Below are 23,198 nucleotides of genomic sequence, written 5' to 3'. Positions count from 1 at the left end.
TCTGGGTTACATAAGAATATATCAGACACAGTGGACCAGGCTGAAGGACACACACGGACCATGGACCATAGGTCCCCGACCTATGATTATTATTTAATGAAAGGTACCGAGTGTTGCTCTTAGTGTTCAGTGGGTGCCTGGCTTTGTTATTGATTATGCTGACCCCACTTTCCTTAAATGAACCTTCGTTGGCCTGTTTTAATTTATAAAACACTCTCGACAGGATGGTCTCATTGAGTTGTCCTTACTCTTCCAGGAGATGGATGTGGCTGTTACTGACCTGACCACGTGGGAGGTGGTGGCTGAGGGGATTGGCAGGCTGGCAGCACTCCTCAGTGAGGTTGGCCCAAAGCCTTGACCCAAGGAAAGCCCACCTCCCTTAACCCTCGGGGGCTGGGGGTTGGGAGCTGGGGGCTGTCTTCTGGGCGGCTGCTTCCTGCCATCTCATGGCTTGGCCGGACTCCTCAGCCAGGCATCAGCATGGCCCACTCATGTGACATTCCAAACCAGCCCCATCCTGGAGGTCCTGCACCAGGCTCTGAGCGGCGGCCAGCTGAGGGTGGAATATGGCAACTGCTCACCAACCACAACAGTGTGAGGGTGTTCCAGGTTGAAAATAGAAACCCTCACATGAATTCATGACTCCTCAGGTGTGATTGGCATTTCCCCAGAAGTGCCTGCCAGGCAGATTGGGCAGGTTTAGCCAAACCCAGTGTCAGTCTGCAGTAGCTCTGGTTCTTTTGGCCGCAGGCCTTCTGTTTCCCTTTCTGAGTCAGCATTCTCAGGGTCCTCTGAGGACGATGGTTCGTCCCACTCAGTTGTTTACAGACTTCTTTGAACCCAGAAAGGTGAGGTCATTACAGAACATGGGATTTTTCCATCTTCCCTTCATTACCTTAATCTCCCTGTGATCTGTAGAGTTGGGCTAGAGACCAAGTCCTTCCCTTGCTGCTCTCGTGTGAACTGTGGTGGTAATCAGAGGGACTTGGAGGCCAGCAGGCGCATTGAGAAATCAGGTGTAAGACCAGAAGGGCAAAGCTAACTTTTGGGAGGACTAGTGCCTTTGACAGAGGAGTCTACTTTCTAGCCAATGCCGTCATCTCAGAAAGTAATGTTGAGGTTTGGGGAAGCTTGTCTTAAAGCCTTGTTTGTTTAGTAGTGGTCCTATTCAGCTGCATAGATACATGTGGCCCAGCAGGTGAAGGCAAAGGCTGAGGGGCTTGTCAAGGAATTGCCTGTTATGAAGCACTGTTAGTTGACCTTGTCAGGGCTGGTTCGTTGACACTAAGCCAAGGCCCTGAGACTAAGGAAGCATCGTTGCTCGTATCTCTGAAGTCTTTCACCCCGAGCCCTGTGATATCTGAACAATATGCAAGAACTGTAGTGGGAGCAAAGACTCTAACTGTGACCACATCCCCCTAGAGCAGCGGTTCTCAACCTGTGGGTCGCGACCCCTTTGGGGGTCGAACGACCCTTTCACAGGGGTTGCCTAAATACATCTTGCATATCAGATATTTACATTACGATTCATAACAGTAGCAAAATTACAGTTATGAAGTAGCAATGAAAATAATTTTATGGTTGGGGGTCATCACAATATGAGGAACTGTATTAAAGGGTCGCAGCATTAGGAAGGTTGAGAACCACTGTCCTAGAGGAAAGAGAAGTCTTGATCCTCTTTTCCTCCTGGTACTTGAAGCTTCTGGGTTTCTTGGACACGGGTTAAGAATTTGAAGTATCTCAAGTGTCACACTTGAGCTCATAAGCATCATTAATACTTCTGTGCCTTTTCTGATTTCCCGCATTTGATGTCTAAGCCCCAATACATCAGGTTTGTCATGATGTTCATAGCTTCCAGCAACCAGCAACCACATTCTGTGTGCCTGATGCCATGCTAGGCATGGGACAAACAAAAATGAAACACCGTCTACTTTGTATGGTGTAGGCCAGGGGTCCTCAAACTTTTTAAACAGGGGGCCAGTTCACTGTCCCTCAGACCGTTGGAGGGCCGGACTATAGTTTTTAAAAAAACTATGAACAAATTCCTATGCACACTGCACATATCTTATTTTGAAGTAAAAAAACAAAACGGGAACAAATAAAATATTTGTATTTGCATGTGGCCCGCAGGCCGTAGTTTGAGGGCCCCTGGTGTAGGCTAATGAGATGAAGCAAATGAGTAAACAAATAAACACTCTCCCTTTTAACGAAGTCTTCTGATCAGCTATGGAACATGTTCAGGTCTCTTCAATCTTTTTAAAAAACTGTCATTGAATTTATTGGGGTGTCATTGGTTAATAAAATTCTGTAGGTTTCAAGTGTACAGTTCTATAATACATCATCTGTGTATTGTATTGTGTGTTCATCAACCCAAGTCATGTCTCTTCCATCACCATTTATCCCCCCTTTACCCTCTTCTACCTCCCCCCACCTACACCCCTTTCTCTCTGGTAATCACCACACTGTTGTCTGAAATAGAAATTCCAGCCCTTATTCCTACCTGCTCTGTGACTTTGGATAAATTACTTGGCCTCTCTGTGCCTCTATGAGGGCTTTTAGGGGGGAAGGAGGAGATGGTTTCTTTTGCTTAATCCCTTCACCTAGACCACCTTCTTACAAGAATAAACTCAAAATGGATTAAAGACTCGAAATATAAGACTCGAAACCATAGAAGTCCTAGAAAAAAAACATAGGCAGTAAAATCTCAGATATTTCTTGTAGCAATATTTTTTTCTGATATGTCTCCTCCGGCAAGGGAAACAAAAGAAATAAATAAACAAATGGGACTACAGGTAAGAAAATGGCCAGGAGTGATTTACTGATGAGTGATAAAAAGCCAGCCTTGTGGATGGATCTGTTGTACATTTTCAACTATACCACACCCCGGGTCACCTTGAACATTTATCCTGTTAGTTGTTTTAATTTTTATCACTTAATCATGACTGGATTATACTGGGGAGACAGTAAGTACAGTGGTTAGAAATATGGGCTCCAGGACCACACAACTGTGGTTCAAATCCCAGCCCCAATTCCTTCCTGCTCTGTGACTTTGGATAAATTACTTGGCCTCTCCGTGCCTCATTTTTCATAACTGGGAAAATTAGGGTAATAATTATACCACCCCATAGAGTTATTGGGAGGACTAATGAGATAATTCAGGTAAAGTGCTTAAACCTCACATTTCTCTGAGGCACCTTGACGGAGGATGTCCCCTATCCTGTAAAATAGACACGGCACTATCCCTCCTTTATTGGGGAGGAAACTGGCCTGTTGCCCAGAGCAGCTGGGAGGTAGCTGAGATAGCGCAGTGGCACCCATTCCAGAAAGGACGTCCCCAACTGAGCAGCTCCAAGGAGTGTCAGGCGGAGGGACAAGGACAGGACTGAGCTGTCAGAGGAGACTTTCTGCAGTGAGTTCAGGGCTGGTGTGTAGCGTGAGGGGCGCTGCACTGTGCTGCCCGGTGGGAGGAGGTGGCCCTGGTTGGCAGGTTCTCTGGTAACTGGTCCTTGGCCAGCCCCCGCGGTATTTACAGGCCAAGGAAGCCTGTGGTGAGGACACCACTTGTCAAGAGCAACTTCTCTCTTGCCCCTGGAGGTTTATTTGGTTTCTGCTGAGGTTCCGGGAGCCACACTAAGATCCGTATGAGGGGACTGGGGACACGTCCTGTGCATCTCAAGAAGCCCCGTTTTCCACTCTGGGGGACCAAAGCCAGTGCCTGGAAGGGAAAGATAAAGCAGGGGGAGGGCACATGCCAAGGGACCAGACTTGGGGACCCGACCTGACCGAGCAGGGACGTGCCTGTTACGTAATGGGTCTGTTGTCAATGAGAACCGGGAAGAGCGCTTCCTAGCAGGGAGTTCCCCTTCCGCTGAAGCCCCAGTCGGTAGGTCGGAGAGGCCCTACCCTTTGCAAGCCTGTGGGTGTGTTTGGCCACAGGAGGTCAGCCTGCTCTGGCGTCTGGCTTTGGTTCTCCATGGAGATGTGTGTGGGAGCCAGGATGTCAGTGACCGTGAGGCTGCTCTCAGCGGTGTGTCCACAGGCTCCGAGAGGGGCTCCAAACACCCTCCGATGCTGGAGAGGGCCCGGCTGTGGGGGCCGCTCCCAGCTGCCCTGGCTCCGGAGATTCTCCGGGCCCCTGGGTCCCACAGACCCCTCGACCGGAAGCACATGCAGCTCTGAGTTGTTGGGGAGGTTGTTAGAGAGCTGGCTGCTGGGAGCTGGGCCCAGGTCTCACCCAGAGTGTGCAGAGCGCAGACAGGTCTGACTCCCGGTGACAGGGAAATATCCCAAATGAGCCAAGGCTTTCCAGACACACCCCTTCTTTTATTTTCTCTCACGGCTTCCTGTTTACACAGGGACTGAGAGGTGGGGGAGACTGGGCCCACAGAGGGCTGTGAGTGAAGCAGACAGAGCCCCCACAACCCCGCCCCCCCACGTCCCCACCCCAGGCTGTGAGGAGAGCCGGATACATGAGGGAGGCAGAAACTGAGAGGAAGCAATGAAAGAGAGGAAGTGATTGCATACCCTGGGTCAGAGGGAGAGGGAGAGGGATACAGGAACATGAGAAAGGAGAAAGGAATTCCTTCCTTCCGTCCTCAGGAACTGCTAGTCCTCCCCTCCCCACCTCCCCACACTGCCAGCCCGGAGGGGAGGGGGCAGGACGGAAGCTGCCCCTGAGGGAGCCACAGTGCATTCCAGAGCTGCATGGGAACTATTTTTGGACCAGCTATGGAGAGAGAGATGGACCTCACTGGTCACATAGCCCTGCCTCAGGCATCTAGCTGTCCCTTCCTGCTGAGGGGAGGTTCGTCCCCTCCCTCACTGGCTGCACTGTGCATCCCCCCCCCCCCCCCCCACCGCCCATCTCCCCTCCCCATCCTCTGGCACACCTCCCGGAGCTCCCCAAGCAGGGCCTGGGGCACCCTGCTGTGTCAGCCTCCTCCCAGGCTCTGGGGCCCCAGGTGTTCTCCCCCTCCGGCTGGGTGTGGAGTAGGGAACCTATGGGAGCTTTGACCCGAAAGGCTTTGATCTGAGCTCCCAGAAAGCGCTTCCCCTCCAGTCCTCCAAGGTCCTCTCCAAGCCTCCCTCCCCTCGCTCCCATTATAACAACGATGATGATGATGATGATGATGATGGTGGTGGTGATGATGGTGATGATGGTGATGATGGTGATGTTGATGGTGACAACACCAAGTGCTCTATACAGATTGAGTGGCTTCACTCACACAACAACCCGACCAGGGGGGGCATTTTATTCATCCCATTTTAAAAATGAAAAAAACCAAGATCCAGGGGGTTAAGCATTCTCCCCTGCTGGTAAACAGCAGATCCAGCTGGCCAGCCTGGGCACTCTGCTCCCAGAAGTCCTGCGTTAACTGCTGCGCCTACTGCCCCGTTTTCTAAGTGTGTCCTTGAATCCCGGCGTTGTTCTTCACCACCTTTCACATGACAGGTTCCTTTTCATTCCCAGCCTCTGCAGGAGCCCCACCCCCGCTTTTTCCTGGAACTGATGGTCCCCAGGAGCATTGCTGGGGGGTGGTTTGGGGGAACTGGCCTCCTCCCTCCCACCCCTGCTTTGTTTCTCGATGTTCTCTTCAGATCTTTGCTTCACCCCCTTGAAGGCCCCTCCTCCTTTGAGGTTGTGCCCTCCCACTACATGGTCCTCCACCTTTCCCCATCCCTGACCCGTACATTCCACCTCACACTCGCCCCTCTCCCCCAGGTCCCACTGTCCACTGCATTTCCCCGTGGCGAGCTGCCCACCACCTTGGTCTCCCAGCCCCTGGATTGCTCAGCCCCAATGGCAGTCCCGAAGTTCCAGCTACCACTTCCTGGGCGCCCTCATGTGCCCGATCCTGGGTGAGGGCCTTCACGTGCAATAGTGCCCGTACTTCTAACAATATTCCCGTGAGGAAGGCACCGTCCTCACTGACAGATGAGGAAACATCATCACTCAGGTTTAGCGACTTGCCCAGTGTGCATTGCGAATGGTGGGGGACAGGCTTGAACTTGGTTCCAGCCCAGCCCCGTGGCCTTCATGCAGCCGATCGCCATGACCTTGAACTCTACTGCTGGCACTGAGGACTGGAGCATCTCCCTCTGCCACAGCCTCCCCCCTCCACTCATCCCCCCCTTTCTCCTACTGCATCTCTTTGCCGTAATTTCTGGAGTTTGCCACTCGATTTTCTCATTTCCGCCCCCCAAACCATCTCTCTTCTCAGTCTTTTTCTTTAATCAGAAGAATGCTCAGATATATCCCACCTTCAGTGTCCCCTGCTCTCCCTCCTCCTCCTCGCTTCCTTCCCCTGCACAACCAGGTTACTGTGGAGTTGCCTGCTGTCTCCTCCTCACCCCTCCACCCGCTGAATTCCGCCCTCACATCCCCACTGAGGACGAGGCCAGCAGCTGCCGTAGGTCTTGCCCTCCCTGACCTCTACAGAGCCTGGTGCTCGGCTTCCTCTCATGTCCCCTTTGGCTTCCAGGCACTGGTCCCGCTCCTTCCTGCCAGCAGCTCCTTCCCAGCCTACGTCAAGAGTTCCTCTTCCTCTGAGTAGCTGCCTTTCTATTTTATGAAAGAAGGCAAGGGGCTGCGTCCTGGCCTCCGGCCCACACAAGCACTGTTGTGCTGAAGGAAAGCTGTTGAATTCTGTGGCACTGAAATTCTGCATTAACAGACACATTTACAACTTCCTGTCCATTTAGCTGTCAATCATCCTAACAAAGGTAGTACTACTAATAACTTGCACATGGAGCAATTCACAGCTCACTAAGTACTTTCACGTGCCTCTCAATATCCCTATCTATGTGCAATGAAAATATTTTTGTGTCTGCACAATATTAAAAAGGCACCGTTACATTCGGCTCACTCGGCCATGGTGTTGGGGGCAGCATTCTAAATGAGCTTTGTTGTCATGTACGGGCATTGCTTAGGCCCTCTGTGTGTTGTTAGGCCCTCTGTGATCATGTGCCCCATCCCCCATTCAGTGATTGACAGGGAATTGGTCTCTGGGACAGGGCCAAATGACCCTCGTCATTGTAATGTCATGTGTTCCTACGGTGTTAGGAGAGACCAAAGGCTCACCAGGAGATGTGGGAAGTCTCTGCGCATGCTGGTTGAGGGAAAGGCCGGGTGAGGCCCAACTGCAAGACCTGAGACCATTACATTAGGATAAAAGGTGACCAGACCTACCTAGTTTTTGACACCCTATATGGGTCATGCTTTCTAAAGGAGACTCTCAAGCTTTAAGCCAAGATGGCCAGGGCTTGCCTCTTGTGTGTTTTTCCCAGGAGTTGGTAGAACCTGCTTGGAGTACAATGTTGAGGGGGATTCTGAGGCCCAGCCCAGGCTCCCTGGAAAAGCACCCCTTAATGCGACAGGACTGCCTGCCGTAGGCGTGAAGGAGGACACGGTGGCGTCTTTGAAAGGCAGTGAACTGCCTGACATGCTAAACCCGAGCTATCCAGGGCGTCACTGAGGACGAGCATTCCGGTGGCTTCGGCCATTTCACCAAGCATGGCGCCGGGGTTTCTTTCCTAGTGTTGGCTTGCCGGGACTGTGCTTTGGAAACGGCAAATATTGGAATCCCGAGGCCACGTGGCTGAGGACTTTCTGATGTCCCTCAGTGACTCCCACTTGCGCACCCCACTGGCTGCGTGCTGCGTCTGCTCTCCAGGTTCTCTGCACACGGTTCTTTCTTACCGCGTCTGCGCTGTGCTCAGGTGTCGTGGGCGCTCTCAGGAAGAGCTCACGTCTCTGTGGTGAGTCCTGTCCCTCTCCCCGGCCACTCCGCGCATCGTCAGCTCCCACTCTGCCCCGCCCGTGACTCCCGACTCTACTTCAACCCGTAATGGAAAATTACTCCCGACTCTGCTGGGGCACGCTCACCTGCCCTGGCTGTGGACTGGGTTTGGGGGCTCTCGGCCTGCACGGTACCTGCTGTACCCAAAGCAGCTGGGTTTACCTGCCGCTCAGCGTCTGGTGGGCAGTACAGAGCAGTGGGCACCTCTGCCTGGATTGCCACCAGTTTCAGCTGGAGGCCCAGTCCCCACGGGGAGCAGCTGCTCCCATCAGCACACACTCGCTTCAACCAAAACCCACTCTTCCAGAGATAATGTACTACTTCCTCTCCAAATCTCCCACACTTCGGAATGCTGTGTCAGGTCATGGCTGGGTAATTTTAAATGGCTGCCAGAACAGTTCGAGCAGGAAGAAAACAACACTCACCGCCTCAAGCAGAGCAGCCCCTCCGGCCTAGGCCGTCTTGGCTGCTCGTAGGTTCTGCACCCACCTGCCTTTCACTTTGTGCGCTTTTGCTCTGTGGGATGGTGTGATGCACCGGGCATTGGAGAGTGCCCGAGCTATACTAGTATTACAGACCTACCCCCGGCGTGCACTGGCACCTGTAGCTCACTTTGAAATGCATTTTTTAAAATATGGGTTGATGGCTGATGGATCGAGGGTTCGACAGAGGTGGCTACAGGAGCAGGTAACGTACTGATGGTGGAGTGTGGGCGGTGAGTAGCTGGATGTTCACTGTACAGTTCTTTCACTTGGCTGCTGGTTTGGAAATTTTCATAATAGAATGTTGGGGGGGCAGGATGACCCCCGACAGTGAGCCATGTTGATTTAAAACAGGCTCTTGACCAGTGTGGTCCCTGAGGCCAGAGAGTGAGGGAATTTTGCGATTGCAGCTTGGAGCTGTTTCATTTGGGAAGACTTCCTGTGTGGAGTGGTGTCCTGCCGGCCATGGCTTACACCGGTGCTGTTCATAGACTGGCGGAGAGGAGGGACCGCAGCCCCCTCCCAGGATGAGCTGTGCACCCACTCTCCCCGTCCTCCACAGCCCCAGCAGGGTGCTGCTCTCGCCTGTGGCTCACCCTGCACACACCGCACACCAGCACCCACCACACACCGGCTTCTCGGCACTTAACCTGCACTGCACAGCCTCCCCCGGCCCTGCCTGGCTTCCCCACCCATGTGGGAGGCTGCCCTGTGCCTCAGCATTGCCGTGCGGTGGGAGGGTGCTCTGGCCCCACACAGTCTCTCTGTGGCTCTGAGCACCGGCTGAGCTAGCGGAGAGGCTGTTGGCCTGGGAGGGTTGGAGGCCTGGCTGCTCCAGATGGCCTCCCACCACCTGCAGCGCCTGGCACTGCAGAGCTGACAGAGAGGCAGGGGCAGGAACGAGGTGGTGGTGCAGAGCCTCCCTGAGGTGCGGTCCTGACCTGGATTGTGGGTCGCGCTCCCTGGTGGTCTCACAGAAGGTGCTGTGAGACTGAGCCGGGTGTGGGAGGGAAATGCAGCCCCCACCCCCCCCCCCATCTGATGCCCATCCCGCCTCTCCAGTCTCCTGCCCGTGTGTAAGGGAGTGCTCAGCAAATACACTCTTCATCCTATAATACTGCCTTAGCACAATGGCATCAGGAAGTATATATGCTGCAACGATCGTGTTAGGAAGAGTTTTAAAATACAGGTCCCATTTATAGCGCTGCTTTCGGCGTCTGCTGGTGTAGAGAAATGAGAATCCACTCACTGTCAGTCTTCGGGCGGCTGGCAGGTGGCACTCTCCATGCTTTTCACCGCCCATCACGTGTGCACACCCCCTGCTTATACATGCCTGGTGCACACACTCGTACACATGCCCGGTGCACATACTTACTCTGTCATACATACACTCACACGCATGCCTAGTGTACATGCTTACCCTCACACACGTGCCGGGTACACACACACTCACACATTCGATCCTTTGAGCTGGGCATTTCCCTGCCCACACCAGGCGCAGAACCTGAGGGATGCCCGCCCCCCTCCTGCAGGCTTGGGAAGGGGTCCCTCCTGCAGAGGGGAGCAGGGCGCCCTCCGCTGGCTCTCATCCTGGTTCGGGCCTGCTCCGTCCCCTTTCTCCTGAGAGGCAGTAGGTCCTGGAGTCAGACCTTGGGCCTGGGACCAGACTCCCTGGTTGGCGTCCTGGCTTGCGGGCCGCCAGCTGTGTGACCTGCACCGAGCTGCTCTCTTTCTGTGTCTCGGTTTCATCACTTGGGAAGTGAGGAGTGTGGCGATCCCTCGCCCGGGGGGAAGAGGGTGTAAGATTCAGTGGAGTTTATGGTATGAAGCCCGATGCATATGTAGTGAGCACTGTTCAGTGTCAGCCACCGCTGCCCTCGGACTGCCCCTCAGTCGCCCGCTCTGGGCCGCGGGTGCACAGCCAGAGCAAGAACTCAGCGTCTCACCCAGACCGGGGGTGGCAACTGTGTTAGGTTCCTACTGAGCGGTACCAAATCCCCACACACCTAGTGACTTAGAACAACACAAACTTATCCTCTCGGTTCTGGAGGGCAGAGTCTGCAGTCATTGTCACTGCGCTGAAGTCAGGGTGTCAGCACTCCCCCCAGAGGCTCTGGAGGAGGGTCTCGGGAGCCTCTGTTCTCCCGCCCTTTCCATCCTCCTGCGCTGCGTTCCTTGCATTCCTAGGCCACTGCCTCCTCCTCCTCCTCCTTCACAGGCAGCAGCACACGTCCAGCTTCTGTTGGCTCATCCCCCTTAGCCTTCCCATGACATGGACCCTCGTGGTGGCACTTAGGGCCCACGGGTACCCCAGGAGAACCCCATCTCAAAACCCGTCACCCAGTTGCTCTGCGGTCTCTGTATATGAGGTCCTGTTCTCGGGATGTGGGCATATTTGGGGACCAAGTCACAACAGCGGAGGCCGGAAGCTCTCTGGGTCCTGCCCAATGGCATGACGTGGCCAAGTTCTGGACCAACTTGGAGCACAGGCCCAGCCCCAGCCACCACACAGCTGCCCTACCCTCTCTGCCCATCCAGACAGACTCGGAGGGCACAGGGCCGCGTCCTGTTGGACCCCCAGAGCCTGCCTGGCTCGCGGTGGTGCTGGGTGGTTGGTGCAGGCAGGTGATGATGTGTTGTGTGTGCCCTTTTAGGACACGGCGAATGTCACTGTGGAGAATGCAAGTGCCACGCAGGTTACATCGGGGACAACTGTAACTGCTCCACAGACATCAGCACGTGCCGGGGCAAGAAGGGCCAGATCTGCAGCGACCGCGGGCACTGCGTCTGTGGGCAGTGCCAGTGCACAGAGCCCGGGGCCTTTGGGGAGACATGTGAGAAGTGCCCGACCTGCCCAGATGCTTGCAGCACCAAGAGGTAATTGCCCCCCTACAGCCCTACTTCCTCCCCCCGCACCCCCCCCCCCCCCCCCCGCCCCCAGACCAGGCCTGTGTCCTAGCCAGTCAGCCCTCGGGCAGCCAGCCTCTCACCTCCCCGACTTTCTCCCCCCAACCGCACCCCCCCCCCCCCCCCGCCCCAGCTCTGCCCTCCCAGCCTTGCTGGGGAGCAAAACTCTTACTAACATGAGCTAAAATAGCATCTTGGAGATTCTGGTTCCGTGGGGATTTTGTAAGAAAATAACAAAACCGGAAAAAACCAAGACTGCTATTCTATTGGCTAAACACATTTAGAAATGACAAGTTTCCTGAGTTAAGTGCAATTAAACTGGTGTTGATGCCAGAATAACATCTCAGGGCCCTTAGAGTGCTCTGAGCATCCCGGGAGGGGGACCCGTGTGCATCTTGCCTTGAAATGCACGTGACTCCCTCCCCCAGATTAACCTCCCCCAAACAGTGTTTCACAGGGCACAGCGTGGGAGATGCTGCTTGAAACAAACACAGTCGGAGGCACAGGGGGTAGGAGGGCGCCGGCCTCGATCAGGCACGCCAACACGGACTGCCGTGGCGGCTGCATCGGCTGCTCCTTGTGTGCAGATAACGGCACGCTGGCTCCGTGCGGCTGATGAATGCGCAGATTGTGCAGCCCGGGCACCGGGCCTTCCCTGACGGGGCCGCGGGTCACATTCCCGGGCTGACCTCCCACGCTCTGCCCTGCACACTGCCAGTGAGAGAGCGTTCGAACAACCAAGGAGTTCCGCCGCCAGGAAAGCAGGAGTGGCGGCTCCTCTTGCATTTTACTGGAGAAAGAGCTGTGTCATCACCGTGCTAAGGGGCCAGCAGAGTGCGGAGCCGAGGCACAGAGAGTCCGAAACAAATAATAGCACAGACGGCATTTCTGGGGAACGCACGTGTGCAATTTTCTTTTGGCAGATTTCCCCCCCAAACGTCTGGCTCAGGCTGATAATGAAATGAGTTCACGCTCCCCGAGCCTGCCCTGACTGCTGGTAGTCCGCGCGCAGCCACGTTCTGGGTGGCAGGACCCCTGGTTGGACACTTGCCACCAACAGTCCAGGCGTGGGTCACTGGGAGCTGGCTGCGGAGCGAGAGACAAGATCAACGGGGCCAGCTTTTATTTCTGTGTAACTGGTGGGGAGCTGGGGAGAGGAAGGGAGGAAGAAAACAGGCCCACGTTAGACCTGCTAAGAGTGGAAAAACTACAGCAATTCAAGGGGAACACCCCAGGCCGAGAGCAGGGTCCTGGATCTGGAGCCCGAAAAGCAGTGGCCACCGGGGCGTGGACTCGTAGCCATGATGCACACTTTGTGTCGGAGGGCTGTGCCCCCACCAACCCCACCAACAGAAAACCCTTTGAGTGTATGTTCCCAATCCTTGGGGCACATGGCGGGGCGGGGCCACGCTAGGACAACATGAGCTAAAATAGCATCTTTGATGTGCACGTGGAATCTAATAGAAGTAGACGAAGCCCACTTCTTCCTTCTCGGGAGCAGCAAGGCACTGTGCGGTCGGCTTGGGTCAGTTACAGAATCCCAAGGGGAAACAACCCTCGCTCTAAATGTTCGAAGCACTCATGTCCTAGAAGACACACACTTGATCATTGATTACCCATTACGCAATACCGAAGGCGCGAGGAGAGCAAGGAGATGCCGTAAGGGAGCCTTCTGACTCGTCTCTGGGCCCCATGGGCCTTCTCTCTCTTTCATGGCATAGTTGCAACTTAAAAAGAAAAAAAAGGAAGTCCCCTTGATAGGGATTATGTCAGCTTGCTTTTCTACTTGCTGCTCTGCTGAGAGCATCGCATGAATGCCGATGCCCTTCCCCCCACCCCACCCCCAGGGTTTCAGAGCAGCCCACCTCCACTTTCTAGAACTAAGCACACACCCTTCACCTTGGGTGAGTTCACACTCAGCCTCAGCCGATCTCCATGAACAGATGCTGTGCAAAGTCTCCCTCAGCAACTTGTCTAACAGACCAGTTACTTTAATATGTGACTACCATACACGCCAAGTGTCAACCCAGTACAGGAGCCACAGAGGTTAGACTGACATGTCTGCGTGGAGAATGAGGGAATGTGTCCTGGAAGCTGCCCTGCAGCTTAGTGACCGCAGGGGATGCGGGGAAGGGGCAGTGAGTCCCAGCCCAGGCCGAGGCCCAGGCCGAAGCAGCTCCCTTCTTTTCCCGGTGCTAACCCCGAGGCTGGAGTGGGGGCGGGGAGCTGGGTCAGCGCGAATGAGCAGAGCAGGAACCGCGCCTTTCTGGAAGGCAGCCAGTCTCCCATGCCTGGCTCTGGAGCGCTTGCCTCGGGGGAAATGGGAATGTCACCAGCCTGTTTGTAACTCCCTAATGTTTCCATGAAGTCAGCCCAGGCTGGAGGGAGGATGGGGGGAGCGGGGGCGGGGGCGGGGGGGGGGAGGTTATGCCCAATCTGGGATAGTTGAACTCTTGAGCTGTGAGAACCCTCGTGAGAGAATCTTACCCACTTTCTCTTCATGATCTACTCGCTTGCCTCCTTAATGAGCAGAAAGTGGAGTCGGGACTTGAGGAGGGTTGTCTGGACCCAGCTGCCCTGGCTTCTCTCTGGCCTCACAGCCTCATCTATAAACTAGGGGGAGTGGGGAGGGAAGGCTCTCGAGCTCCCTTCCAGGTCTGTGTCCCAGTCCCCAGTGTCTGCCCTGGAAATGCAGGCACTGGCTCTTAATCTCGAGGATTTTATTTTATTTTATTTTATTTATTTATTTTTTTTATATTTTATTGATTTTTCACAGAGAGAAAGGGAGAGAGATAGAGAGTTAGAAACATCGATGAGAGAGAAACATCGACCAGCTGCCTCCTGCACATCTCCCACTGGGGAGGTGCCCGCAACCCAGGTACATGCCCCTGACCGGAATCGAACCCGGGACCCTCCAGTCCGCAGGCCGACGCTCCATCCACTGAGCCAAACCGGTTTCGGCAATCTCGAGGATTTTAAAGGCGGACGATGATAAGGGCGATGCCCGGTGGTTGTACATCCTCCGATTTGCTGGAGACTTTCCAGATGCACAGCCCTCGGGTCCCCGCAGCCTGTGGGGAGGCAGGGCAGGGCCCAGTGTGGCTGCGGCTCTGTGAGGCCACCCTGCACGTTGGTGCCCGGCGGAGCCCTCCAGTCCTGCCTCGTTTCCTGAGGGAGCCCCTGTTTGGGGGGCCTCACCTCCTTGCTTCACGGAGTCCCTGAAAGCTCGGTCGCCTGGTTGTTTTGCTCAGCCCACTCCTCCCGGGGTGGAGTTCTCACCGTCCTGTCCCGTGTGTGCGCCCCATTCCCAGGCCCTAAGTCAGACCCTAGCTCCCTGGCCGGGCATCCTCAGTCCTGTTCTCCCTCATGGAACTGAAGGTGGAAGGGGAATTTCTGGAGTTGGGTTTTGACTGTGGAAAGTATAAATATGAGTTATTAATTGACCATTTTAATTAAGCATTTCACACAATATCTGATTTAAACTGTCGGCCTGCGGTGGGAGGAGAGGGGCTTCTCACCCATTTTCTCCAGAAGGCCCTGTTGAAATGTGGGTTCCCTGGGGGGCTGCCCCCTGTGGCCTCTATCAGAGTTGAGTGTAGCTCAGCTAACAGGTGCGTGGACAGCAGGGCTGTAGGGAGCCTGCCAGGCGAGCTCCGTTGGGAGGGAAGGGGCGAGGGCCTGAGGGTTTCCAGGACAGTGGTTCTAGCCCTCACTGTTCATCCGAATCCCAGAGGCCCGGGCCCTGCCCCAGAGATGTGACTCCATGGGGTGGGGGTGGGGGGGGGTCACCCAGGCAGGGGTGCTTGTCTTTAGAGCCCCCCTGGGGAGTCTAATGTGCAGAAAGGTTGAGAGCCCTGCCCCAGGCGGTGACCAGGGGGTGGGGGGCATCCTGGGAGTTGGGCAACATGGAGTCATCAAGCACTGGCCAGGGTGTGTGAGGACCCCTCCTCAAGGCTGGGGTCACAGGTTTTTATCATTTGGAAACTAAAAAAAAAATGTTTTTATTGATTTGAGAGAGAAAGAAAGACCTCAATTTGTTGTTCTCCTTATGCATGCATTCATTGGCTGCTCCTTGTTATGTGCCCTGACTGGGGATCGAACCCACAACTGTGGCCTATCAGGACCAGGCTCTAACCAACTGAGCTACTCGGCCAGGACTTCTTGCTGGAGCAGACTCCTCAGTCAGGTCTTTATCAGAATCTGAAAGGTCTCTAGCCTACAGCTGGACATGTCTAGACGGGGCTCTGCACTCCAATTGGTTCCTCCAAGGACCCTGGGGCTTCCCTGTCCCAGCATCTCTCTCTCACACACACACACGCACACACACACACACACACACACACACACACACACACACGAGAGGGGCAGAGCAGAACATCCCCTGAAGCCAAACACCGGAAGACAGGCAGGAATTCAGGCCTTCGGGCGCAAGAGGGCTGGGCTGGCCTTGTTGGGAGCTCATTACCTGTGTGGAGCCACTACCCAGCATCTAACACCCTCGTGTATTGCCTCTTTTCCAAAGAGATTGTGTCGAGTGCTTGTTGCTTCACTCAGGGAGCCCAGCTGACAACCAGACCTGCCAAAACCTGTGCAAGGATGAGGTGATCACATGGGTGGACGCCATCGGTGAGTGGATGGGCAGCTGCCCCCTCTTGGGTCTCACAGACTCACAGAGACCTTCTCCCCTGTGGGATGATCTCCACGGCTGCTTGCCAGGGAGGAGGGTGGTTTCAGCCCTGAGTTAGGAAGCATGGCCTCAGTGTCCTTGGCATGACTACTGCTCCCCAAGAGGACGTGGGGAACCCGAGCTGGGGTCTAGGGTCCAGACTCTCTAGAGTAGAAGACCTCCCTGTTCATAAGTCTGTCCCATCACTGGAACCCAGTCTCCCCCCAGGCCTCCTGAGAAGGTAGTGCACCGGAATAAGTAATGTTAGCTGCTCTAACAAACAAACCTCGAACCTCGACAACTTAACAAAACCTAAGTCAGTTTATCACTCGCTGAAAGGCCGGAGGAGGTGCTCCTGGTGACAAGCCTTCCCTGTGGTCATTCAGGAATGCAGGCCCTCTCCGTGCCCAGGTTCCTCCCTCCTCGTGGTCCTCAGACGCCTCTTCGTGTAGCTGGCCAAGGGGGAAAGGCAGAGTGAACGGTCACGTGGGAGGTGCATACGGGCTGGGCCTGGAAGTGGTGCACATAACGTCCATCCCCATTTACCTGCAAGGGCGGCTGGGAAATGGAGTCAGCTGTGTGCCTAGGAAACGAAATCTGCTCTTGGGGAACAGTCTCTGCCCCATTGGCCTCTGCCCAGCGCAGCTCTCAGATGCTGCAGGCAGAGGGGGCAGAGCTCTCATCGGTCCGACTGAACCAGAATTGAGAGATGCCCTGGCTCTTCTGTCGTCTCTGCGCCTCTTGCCCATTCCGTGTCCTGTTGCCTTGCCCGGCAGCTCACGTTTTAAGGCTCTTCTCCCTCTGGCCACTCCAGTTGGACACCTTCCCTCCACCCCTCTGCCTTTACCTCTGGACAAACGGCTGCGAGTCCATTGCTGACTGGGAGCCCACGGGAGGCTCAGACAGAGGGACACAGGTGTTTGCCTCTTACCCTCTTGGGGCTGCATCCATATCTCTTCTAGTACAGCCATCGCCATCCAGGCTGAGTTCTAAGGGTAAGAGATGCAAAGCACATGTCAGCCCTGTAAGCATGGAATTGTGTTTGGAACAGTTCCGGAACATTCTGTTTACTACACCCAGTCGCGGTGACCCTGTGTTGGAACCCTACTGCACTGCTGGCGGGAATACAAACGATGCAGCCACTTTGGAAACAATTTAGCAGTTTCCCCCCAAATTAAACAGAGTCACCATACGATCTATCAACTCTGCTTCCAGGCATATACACAAGAGAATTGAAAACAGAGGTTAACACAAAATCTTGTGCCTGAGTGTTCACAGCAGCATTATCCACGGCAGTCAGAAACTGGAAACAACCCAAATGTACATGAACTAGAGAATGGAAAGTAAAATGTGGTGCATTTATATAATGAATATTATTCCTCCATAAAAAGGAATGAAGTGTCAGTACGTGCTGCAGCATGGGTGAACCTTGAAAATATTATGCAAAGCCAGGCAGCAAAGGACGGAGGTTATAGGATTCCAGTTATATGACAGGCCCCAAATAGACAAAAGCAGAGCGACTGGGAGTAGGCTAGTAGCTGCCAGGGACTGGGGAGGACAGGGATTGGGCCTGCCTGTCCACACGTATGGGCTTTCTCTCCTGAGTGACAGAAACATCCTGAAATTAGATAGTGGGCAGGTCACACACGTTGTGAACATTATGAAACGACTGAGCTGTACACTTTAAAAATGGTTAAAAGGTGGGGAAAGGCTGTGCACCTCAGAAGAGACCCTGCATCTGAGGCCCCCTGGCCGGCAGCCTTGCCCGCTATGTGACCTCAGCTGCCGCAGACTCCCAGCCCAGCTGCCTGTCGGCCTGGCCCTGCCTGGCCTTCTTTGTGGACTTCCTGCTCCTGCCTCTCCCACCCTGACTGACGCCTCTGGCCAGATCATGGCTCCTGAGTATGTTGAGTCATGTATGCAGCCAGCATTCACTGAGCACCGACTGTATGCCAGGGCTTGTGCGACACCCGGGGCAGTGGGAGCTTAGAGTCCCATCTTTCATGCCCATTTTCCTGCCCCTATTTCCGTCTTGAAACTTAAGGCCGAACAGCAGGTTCTGCCTGCAGATCTGGGGGAGTTGCCCCCTAACTAGACGCACGCAGTTAGAAAGATGAGACGGTGCCCACCGCCGGCCACGAACTGGTTCCCGTGGCGCAGTGCACCGACCCTCCATAGTTGCCTCCTGGTCTGCCCTGGGAGATGCAGCGGTCGCTTCACAGAGCTGGTTTCTGTTTGAACCCACTCGTTACGCTGCCCCGTCCTCCTCCCTGGCTTTTTCCATATACACACACACACGCACACACTCACTCACTCATAGTCACGCAGACCAGGCGATGACTGGGGGCGGAGGGGAAAGGTCCAGGCCTCTGTGTCTGAAAACCACACTACTGTATCTGTTCCAGGTTGAAAGTCCTTTGTTCAGCAGGGTTACAAAGGCCAGAGCCAAAGAGTATTTCACGTAACAGGAGCCTGCACCGTCATTCAGGCTGACCACCCCTTCCTGGCACTCTCCCCCCACTAACTCACACCACAGTCCCTTTCCCTCCCAGGCACAGCCTCACGCCTTCCCTTCCCTTCCCTTCCGAGAAAGCCCGGGGATGCAGGTCATGCCCGATGGGGACTGTGACCCTTAACCTTGGGAGACCGCGGGCACAGGGAGGACTGAGGCAGCTTGAGGAAGGGGCTTGTTACCACAGAGGAGGGAGGCCAGTCAGCGTCCAGGCTCTGCTTGGGGTGCAGGCAGCACTGTGGGTACCAGTCTTTCTCCCAACGTCCTCATCACCTTGTGGTCTTTCGGGCTTTACATCCCAAGAGAGAGCTTCTGAGGCTTGGCCTCGAGCCAGCGCTCAGCCTGTGGACCGCAGTGAACTCTCACTCGGGCCTCCAGGGCACCAGAGGGCTCTTTTTCTCTGTCCCTTTAACGTCCACAGCCAATTCCAGGGGCCAGTCCCGCCCCAGCATCCATGCCCCCTCCCATTGCCCTTCACCCCAGCAAACCCTTTGGAGGTTGAAGATCCTCTTGTTTTCCACAGGGGTGGGTCCCTTGCATCTGAGGGCATTCATGTCCCCAAAGCAAACGAAACTCAGCGCCTGGGCCTGCATTCTTGATGGGAGAAACCTGAGCTTGTTTTGTGTTTTTTTTGTTTGTTTGTTTTTTAAAGGGCCTTAGCACACGAGTATGACCCGCACTTACTGGGAATTCCTCATTTGTGGGGGATAATTGCAATCCCCAATCCTCATCACCAGTGGGGTTCAATGGTGTCTGCTGGCGTGGGATGGGCACGCGCTGAGTCAGTCAGTATAGTTCGTGCAGCCCTCATCCCTCTAGGAAGTTGGGGGACGCTGACTGCTTGGGGATCGGCTGAGTTCGCTTTTAAAGGCCCAGCCTCCCTTTAAGCTCCTCTGCGCCCCCGTCTCCTGCGAGGTGGTAGGCTCCTCCCCGGTCGGTCGGGTGGTCGGTCGTTCTGGGTTGCTCAGAGACACTCAGGACGTTCCCACCTGGCTTTCTTGCAGGGAAAGATGACCAGGAAGCCGTGCTTTGCTTCTACAAAACTGCCAAGGATTGTGTCATGCTGTTCACCTACGCAGAGCTGCCCAGCGGGAAGTCCAACCTGACGGTCCTCAGGGAGCCAGGTGGGTGAGGGCTGGTCCGGAGACCACCCCTGCTCTGAGCATGCCGCCCGTCACTCCTCTCCGCCCTTTCCAACCTCGAGAGAGAGGAGGCCGACAATCCTTGTAAAGATCGGACTCCGAGGCCACACCTGCCTGCCTCCTAGAGTTTAGAAGGAAGATGGTTGCATATCTGGGACCCATTGCTGGGGCGCAGCTTGGAGGGCATGGGCGTTGGAGGGTAGGGGAAGTGTCCCGTCTCGGAGGGGAGAGGAAGCCCGGAACACACTTAACCTGCAGGGCTGAGCGTCTGTGGTGGGGACTCCTGGGCTCTGCAGAGAGCTCGCAGGTATCTCTGGACGATGAGGGCTGAGCAGGCCAGCGCTGTGCCGGGAGCATCTGGGTAGGCTCAGCCCTGGCCGGGCCGCCGCACCGCCCAGCGCTGAGTCTGAGGGCAGAGGGAGGCTGGGTTAAACATTCCTGTGGGCTGCTGGGCCTCGGGGCCACTGAGGAGGCTCAGCTTTAATCCAAACAGAGTGCCTGGTGCCAGGGGGCCGTGGCCTCTTGCCTTGGAGCAATTAGGGTTCCTAGTGTGACCCCTTTTGTTCTTCTCTGGGGGCGTGGAGGGAGCAGGAAAAGATGTGCTCTCTTTAATTCACAGCATTGCAAACTGTTTGTCCAAACTGGGCCACACCACACGATGCGCCTTCCCGGCTAGCGTGGTGGCAGCCCAGATGCGTGCCTGTGAGAACGAGGCTGCTTCCAAGCGCTGTCTTTGCGGTTCTTTGAAAATAAGCACATCTGCTCCAGAGGGCACCACACTAAGGGCTTACAAATGTTGGCTGGCCCCGGCCCAGCCCAGCCCTCGTGGAAGTGGCTCACGAAACCTCCTGCCTGCCCAGGCTGCCCCTGAAACCATTTACAGAAAGCGGAGGCGGGGCCCAGCGTCCTGCACGGGGCCTGGGCCAGGCTGGAGCGGGGTGCTGCTAGCTGGGGGAAGCAGCCGTGTACAGGGCACATGGGAGGAAGTGGAGCAGCCCCCAGGGTTCTCACCTAGACTTGCTGTGTGGCCCCTCTTTCACCGAATATGCATGGAAGAAACCTGCCTGCCCACCCACGTCTGCCAGGGCAGCGCGAGGCTCTTAAGAGGAAGAGGGAGAGGTGAGGGAGAGACAGGTACCTTTCACTCAGATCCCCTGAGGCCGAGGCAGGAGGAGCGCACCATGGTGGTGCCTGTGCTCACCGGAACTCCTGGTCCCACCCAGAGTGTGGAACGGCCCCCAACGTCACCACCATCCTCCTGATCGTGGTCGGCAGTATCCTCCTGATTGGGTTCGTGCTCCTGGGCATCTGGAAGCTGCTTGTCACCATCCACGACCGCAGAGAGTTTGCAAAGTTCCAGAGCGAGCGATCCAGGGCCCGCTATGAAATGGTAAGCCGTTGGGAAGTGGGAAGTAGGAAAAAAATGCCAAGTTTAGGGGTCTGGTTGAGTTCAAGCAAGTGGTAAAGGCCCACTAGCATCTTGGGCATTCAAAACAAAGAACAGAACCCGAAAGGCGTGCGCCCACCTCTGGACGGAGAGAAGTGCGTGGCCCAGGAGCACAGAGGGCCCCGCACCAAGTGGGGAGACTCGGGGGGCAGAGGTGCTCGCAGGGCCTCCCCAGAAAGAGTCTGGAGGGTCTTAGGGAGACGACAGACCCAGGTCTGTATTTCAGGATCCATCTGCATAAGCCTTGTCTCCACAAGCAAACCGCACATTCCCGAAGGACCGAGCCGAGTAAGGGAGTTCCTCGCCTGAATCCCCAGTTAGTTTCTGTTCAAGTGGAAGGAACTTCAGAGACCAGCTCCCAACCCTCACTGCAGAGGTGGAAAGTGAGAGCTCAGAAGGGAGGGACGTGCCCGGGGCAGGCGAGTCAGAGGCAGCTGGTCCCTGCACAGCAGACTCTCCGCCTGTGTGCTCTGCCTGCCGCCCTCCTGGGTGACCGGCCAGGGAAGGGCCTCCAGCCCCGAGTGTGGATGGAGTGGATGGGAACACATCGACTAGTGCGGTGGCAGCCACAGATGCGTGTCCTCCTCGGACTAACACGTGTCCTCCTGCCTTCCATGTTCCGCAGGCTTCGAACCCTCTGTACAGAAAGCCCATCTCCACACACGCCGTGGATTTCACCTTCAACAAATTCAACAGATCCTACAACGGCGCCGTGGACTGACGGCTCCTTCTCCTTCGAGGGCTGGAGGGGCGTCTGGTGAAGTCAGAGACTGACACGCTTTGGGCAGCTGCTGGACTCGATCACGGCTCCCACGATAGACAAGCAGAGACTGAGCGGTGAGCCTGGGAGAGGAGCCCATTGCCGGCGCAGGCAGGCTCCCAGCCCGCCGTGCCACAGGCTGCTGGGCCAGAGCCATGCCAGGCGCCACCCTCCGTGCCTGGGAAGGAGCAGGGGAGCTTGGCGCTCTTGGCCTTCCCCGCCACATCCCGCTTGTCCTGTCCATGGGCTGCCGAGATGCTGGGCTGCGCCTCCCTCCCAGGAGGGCCGGGCTCCAGTCTGGCCGGAGCAGAAGGCTCCTGGGAGTGTCGGAGTGCGTCACAGCGACGGATGGTCTGGCTTTTTGCGTGTTGATCATTTTTATATGAAATAAAAAGGTCGTGCATTTATGGTGTAGTGGTGATTCCTGAGAATTGTCTGCCTGACGTCTATGCACATGGGTGTTGGTGATGGAATTATGGAGACGCCTGCTGAAGGCACAGCGTTGGCAAATGTCAGCTTCCCTCTTCTGTCCGTGTTTGTTTAGTACTTTTGTAACGAAAAGGAAAGAGATTGCTTGGGATTGAAAGTAAAGATTAAAACCAAAATGTTTTGTGTTTGCCTGCTGCTCTCTACGACGTGTGTGCGTGTCCCTTTCCGAAGTGGCCTTGAATGGCGCCTCAGTGGGGACCGAGATGGCCACACACTTCCCTCCGGGGCCTCACAGGCCAGCACAGCGCTCCAGACTGGCCTCTTCAAACACAGCAGCCAGGGTGGGGGCTCAGGTGCCGCCAGGGTGCCCCAGGAGGGCTGAGCAGGTGCTCTTTGACCCTCCCAGATTTTGCTTAAAAATTAAGAGTGTAGGCTAGAAAACGTGAAAACCCTCCCCTCTGACTTCCCTCCCCCGTTTCCAGATACTGAGGCCAGAAATAGATTGAAGAAGGGGTCAGGATGTGGTTTCCAGACAAAAATCTCTTCTTACACGTCGTTCTCCAGAATATTATGTCAGTGCCTTCCCCACCAAACACCTACGTCCCGACCAGGCCCAAAGCAAAAGACCCATTTCAGCATTTTTTCCTTCCTCAGGGCCCTGAAGTCCCCTTAGGTCCCCGTATCTGAGATGGAGGGAGCCCCACAAGTTGTTTGATCCAATCCCCTATTTGTAGAAGAGGAAACAGATGGGCAGAGAGGGGAAGTAGCCTGTCCAGGTGTCCGGAGGCTCACGCATGGCAGACTGGTACTAAAGAGCCAGGTCTCCACCAGAGTGCCACCCCTCTGCCTGCTCTCTCTTGTAAAAATCTCTCTCACTAATCATTTTTTGCTTTTGGCATTACTTCAAGGTTATTGGGCTTTCATTCCAAGAAATTCATCTGTTTTCAGCCTGGGACCAGATTCCGCCTTATTTTGGCAAACAGGAAGACAAGGCTTGTCAGTAAACAGGGCCTGTTCCCCGGGCAGATGTGCACAGACTCTGTATCCTTTGTCC

At 55.4% G+C, this 23,198-nt stretch overlaps 1 protein-coding gene across 1 annotated transcript in view; it reads left to right on the top strand.

Moving 5' to 3' along the window:
* The window catches only part of ITGB5 (integrin subunit beta 5), a 108,366-nt gene extending 86,244 nt beyond the window's left edge, over positions 1–22,122 (top strand). The window contains exons 11-15 of the mRNA XM_070406395.1: positions 10,936–11,158; positions 15,711–15,814; positions 19,371–19,490; positions 20,732–20,898; positions 21,581–22,122. Of these exons, the coding sequence (XP_070262496.1) occupies positions 10,936–11,158; positions 15,711–15,814; positions 19,371–19,490; positions 20,732–20,898; positions 21,581–21,676 (710 nt within the window). The 3' untranslated portion in view covers positions 21,677–22,122. The remainder of the gene's footprint in view (positions 1–10,935; positions 11,159–15,710; positions 15,815–19,370; positions 19,491–20,731; positions 20,899–21,580) is intronic.
* The last annotated feature ends 1,076 nt before the right edge of the window (positions 22,123–23,198 follow it).

The sequence above is a fragment of the Myotis yumanensis genome, unplaced genomic scaffold, assembly GCF_028538775.1.
Source record: "Myotis yumanensis isolate MYYU_CA2020_CCGP unplaced genomic scaffold, mMyoYum1.0.hap1 SCAF_2, whole genome shotgun sequence".
Lineage (NCBI taxonomy): Eukaryota > Metazoa > Chordata > Mammalia > Chiroptera > Vespertilionidae > Myotis > Myotis yumanensis.
Note: the sequence above shows the minus strand (reverse complement) of the source record. Positions and strands in the feature narration are given on the sequence as shown.